This window comes from Triticum aestivum, chromosome 6B (genome assembly GCF_018294505.1).
Source record: "Triticum aestivum cultivar Chinese Spring chromosome 6B, IWGSC CS RefSeq v2.1, whole genome shotgun sequence".
Lineage (NCBI taxonomy): Eukaryota > Viridiplantae > Streptophyta > Magnoliopsida > Poales > Poaceae > Triticum > Triticum aestivum.
Genome location: NC_057810.1, coordinates 147,642,565 through 147,647,619, shown reverse-complemented (window position 1 = coordinate 147,647,619; position 5,055 = coordinate 147,642,565). Strand labels below are relative to the sequence as shown.

Here is a 5,055-nt window from a genome sequence, read left to right as displayed (position 1 = left end):
GTCGGGGTTGAGTGCCAGATCGGACGGTCCCTGCTCGCTACATCGGGCGGCTGGCGTTCGACAGGCCCAACAGTTGGGCCGGTGCGCCGGCGCAGATAACTGGCCAATTTAGAGTACAAGATAAGACAGGATCAAATCTTAGTCTATCTTATACTTCCTAATAATCATATACTCAGCAAATTTGTAACAGCAAACTATGCAAATGTTTGATTTTTGTTCAATATTGACGTAGTTTGCTATCTTTCTTTGCGCATGTTGGTACGGATATTTGAGGACCTCGTTTAAAGACAATACGCCGTCTGGGAGATTTACCAGGACTCGCTAGAAAACACCTAAATTCTAAAGTACTTCCTTCCGTTCTTAAATATTTGTCTTTTTAGATATTTCAACAAGTGACTACATATGAAACAAAATGAGTAAATCTACACTCTAAAATATGCCTACATACATCCGTATATGATAGTCCATTTAAAATGTCTAGAAAGACAAATATTTAGGAACTCGGTAATGTGTGTGACCTATTGGGTTTATTATGTAGTGGTACATTTTTTAGTGGAAATGTCGTGGGGAGATTGCTCTTCCAATATCTTAACATACGGCTATGGTCGGCTCAGTGTCAGTGAACATGTTTGATCGAGTCATTCATGATGCTCCTACTTGCAGTTAATTAACACACATTTACGTGCAAACAACCCAATTATTCCACAGTACATTTGATCCAGTCAGTTTACAGCGAGCTGCAAAGCGCATGCATGCCAGAAAGTCGACGCATATGGCTGTCAAAATGGCAGCTGAATATATCGGCTCCTCCATAGTAGACTTGGGAGAGCTAATCTCAACTGTCGAATTACCAAGCAAATGGTGCGCAACCACATCATGCTCTTCCTCCTCCTCCTTGCTATGCTACTAACTTCCGGGAGAGACCCGTTCCCGTCGGCCGTGTCCGCGTCACCGGTGGGATCAGTGGAACCGTTCCAGAAGTGCACGGTCTGCACCGGCGGCCTGTACGAGCCCAACAGCACGTACAGGTCCAACCTGGAGGCCCTTGGTGCGGCGCTCGTCGCCGGGGCCGGCGCGAACGGCGGCTTCGCCGAGGCGAGCATCGGCGTGGCACCCGACGCCGTCTACGGCCTGGCGCTGTGCCGAGGCGACTACGCCGGGCCCAACTGCACCGGCAGCCTCGCCGCCGCCTTCAGCGATGCGGCCGAGCTGTACTGTTCATCCAGAAGAGACGCGACCGTTTACTACGACAACTACACGCTCCGCTTCTCCGGCGAGGATTTCCTCTCCACCCTCACGGAGCAGCCGAGATGCTCCGGGTGGAGCGACTCCGGCGAGTCCGGCTGGGACGCCGCCCAGCTGCTCGCGGAGAGGGTCGAGGAGCTGATGAAGGAGACCATCAAGCACGCGGCGGCGACGGCTAAGCGGTACGGGACCGGCAAGGCGTGGGTCAGAGGCAGAACAGAGGCCGCGGACATGGAGTACGTGCTGGCGCAGTGCACGCCCGACCTCACGGAGGCCGACTGCTGGAGCTGCCTCAACGACACCCGCAGCAAGCTGCAGACGTCGTCCATGCACGACAAGGTCCCAACAAGCCAGTATGGGGGGAGGCTCGTTGGAGTGCGGTGTAGCTTGCGGTACGAGAGGGTGCTCTTCTTCCAGGAAACGAGCAGCACGCTCGAGCTCCACAAGCCTAGAGGTATGTACGACACTAGTAGACAGTCGTCGCCTGAAAAAAAGTTCAGTTCAGTTCAGTCAAATCAATTTGTACCGGTTGACCAAAATCCGCGGTACTGCTGTTTGTCCTTCTCGTCTAGCCGCGATTTCTTCGAGCCCCTCTGCACCTTCCTCCTGAGCCCGCGCCGGCGACGGAGCGGTCCATGCTCGGGCTCGCCGGTCCGGTCTCACCCTGGGGGCTTCGCGTAGGAATCGACTGCCATAAAAAAAATCAGGCGGGTGAACAATAGCAGACACGCTATCATTAATTCTTTTCTGAACATTGTTGTCCTTTTCCTGTTTGTTTTAGTTTTCCTTGCCCTTGAGAGCATCTACAGCTGCTCAAACCCGCTTCAAACGCCCGATCGCTGACCAGTCACGTTTTCTCGATCCAGACGGATGCCTCAAACAGGCCTCAAATGCCTGGCCTAACCGGCCCCCTTCATATTCAACCCAAATATGGGATGGATATGGGACGCCCGGGCTTGTCCGCCATGTCGGACTAACGAAGGGGTCCTAGCTGAAAATGCTCTCAAACTCGGCGGTCTGAAGTTTGTCTCCTTCGTCGGACCGTTGGCGCCGCGGCGCAACTCCAACGGGCTGCGTAGTGCATTGCATGGCTATTTAAGTCATCTGGCGGCACCGAAACCCTACCATATATCCACATTTTCCTTCTCCTATCCGTCGTCGCCACTTTCCACTCCACCCGTCGGCCTAGTAGCCATGCCCCTCGGCCGCCGGGTTAGGAGCGAGCCATTTCTAACGCTGGAGCGCCGGCACGAGCTCCTTGAGCATATCCGGGCTAGGCGTGAAGCCCGGATCACCGCGGGGCTACCTTCGGATGCAGTGGATCCAGAGGAGGAGTTGGAGGAGGTGGAGGTAAAGGACTTTGAGGAGGAGGGGGATGAGCCGGAGGAGCAGGATGTGGGGGACGCTGGCGACGGGGATCTGCAGGCGGAGCAGTAGGCCATCCTCGATTCCCTTAGGTCGGAATCGGCTGCGGAGGCAAGTCGCCGTCGCCGGCAGGAGATGGGGGCGCAAGAGGCCGCGGAGGAGGCAAAGATGCTCGCCTACATGGATGAGGTCAAGCAGGAGGAGGATGAGCCGGAGCCCTCCTACCCGCCCGTCCAGCTGGCGCCCGGCACCGTCTTCGTGGATATCTCCGCGACGAAGAGTAGTACGTATATGTAGTGCGTAGAATTTCTTTTGCATGCTTTATATGGATTTAGGGGATGAAATATGAAAGAGATGGATGCAAAGTGACTAATTTGAGGCGTGCCCGGTCAGTACCTGTGGACGCACCCGGGCCCGTCCACGGGCGTTTGAGGGGCCGGATTTGCCAAGTCCGGATGTAGATGCTCTGAGACTAGCCATAGTGGGGAGTAATTTAGACTACTAACATGCATATGTTATTGGTCTATTTTACTGTCTTTATAGTGGGGAGTAATATACGAAACTATTCGACACACGACACTCACTTACCCGATATGTGGACGATGAGTAATCAAACGATTCTGCTACACCTCGGCCTTGTCATGGACGGTTTGATCATCCGTGTCGTCCAACATTCGGGTAGCTAACGTGTGCCTAGCAGCACTCAGTAATATATATGTGGTGTCATATAACACTTTATTTATTAGTTTGTAGACTCATCATGTCTTGGTGTGTGTGATGTTACTCATAGTGTGAGTAACATACTATGTTACCATATGCCTCTCTTCCTTATTAATTACTTGCCACATCACCTATTTTGTCTCAATTTGGATGAACAAACTTAACACATGGGTTCAATTCCTCACGGAGGCGAATTTAGATTCCTATTTATTCTTGAGGACCATGCGTTCCTTGTACTCATGCATTTATTGAGGACTAGGCTCGGTGCGTAACCGAGATTAAAATCCTAATACCCATACTTAAAAGGTTGTATGCATCCCTAGTTGATGCAGAGGCCGGGGAGGTGAAATTCTTTCCCAAATTAAGGGGAGTGAGCCTAGCTCAACTGGTTGGGGAGTGGATGTACAAACCAACACCTGGGTTCAAATCCTCACGGAAGCGAATTTATGTTCCTATTTACTCTTGAGGACCAGACTTTCCTGATATTCACACATTTATTAAGGACTAGGCTCGGTCCGTAACTGAGATTAAAAATCCTAGTACTCATACTTAAAAGGTAGTATGCATCCCTAGTTGGTGCAGAGGCCGGGAAGTGAAATTCTCCCCCAATTTTATAAGAAGGCTGCATGCATCAATTGATGCGGAGGCCGGGGGTTTTGCCTCCTTTTCTAAAAAAGATCTATTTTGTCTTGATATGTGTGATGTTATCATCTATGTTACTCTAGCACTTGTTTGTTCTTTGTAAACAAAATACCTCGGTCGTGCGTAGCATTAATACTTCTTAATTGTGACTTAATCAAATCTCAGTCAAGTGACATAAAATTTACTTTCAGGCTTGGCTACTATGGAGAGATGAAAAATGCAAAGAGCTCATCGATCCATCATTGCGTGAGGAGTACCAAAAGGTGGAGATGATTAGGTGCACACAAATTGCACTTTTGTGTGTTCAAGAAAGTGCAAATGACCGACCAACAATGCGTGAAATTAACATGATGTTACACAATGGTAACATAATATTACCTATGCCTACGCAACCAGGATATTTCGACATAAGTCCGAGTATCATGGAGTCAGCATCACCAACAGACGTGGTGAGTAGTAATTAATGTGTCAGGGGCTGAGGATAGCTATAGTTTTGTAAATATAACTTCGAGTGTGTTCCAGTTATGTTGGTTTGGACATTCTATGCATTCAAATTGCAAAGGGTGAATGTATACTTCACCATAGGGTGAATCTTCTTTGCATTTCATTGTACGACTCTTAGAATATCAGAAGGTGGTGACTAGGGACTATAACATCTATGAAATGGTTTTATTGTGGGATGGAAACATGTCTTTAGAACAATTGCAACAGTGCCAGGTGGAATCTAAAACTTTTCCCAGTATCAGGTTATTTGCCGAATGCATACCATTGGGTACTAGGCAAACATGACCTTCGTCGGAGAAAACACTAGGCAAAAGGACGACACTCGGCAAATCACACGTTTGTTGAGTCCTGACACGTGGCACTCGGCAAACACATGCTTGCCGAGTTCCTGCCACATGCCACTCGGTAAACACATGATTTGTGGAGTTCCTTACATACATTATGAGCTTACTCTTTTACATTTTATGCCTTTTTCTTTTTGTACTTCATTCTTCTTTTTAATTTCATTCGTACATTATGAGTTTACTCTTTTACATTTTATGGCATATTCTTTTCTGCACATTGTCTTTGTCTTTTCTC

General features: G+C 49.0%; 1 protein-coding gene across 1 annotated transcript; it reads left to right on the top strand.

Annotated features, from left to right (window-relative positions):
* Positions 1-789: 789 nt before the first annotated feature.
* On the top strand, positions 790-1,926 carry LOC123138994 (putative cysteine-rich receptor-like protein kinase 9). Its single transcript, XM_044558830.1, has one exon. The coding sequence runs from the start codon at positions 859-861 to the stop codon at positions 1,924-1,926; it is 1,068 nt and encodes a 355-aa protein (XP_044414765.1). The 5' UTR covers positions 790-858.
* The last annotated feature ends 3,129 nt before the right edge of the window (positions 1,927-5,055 follow it).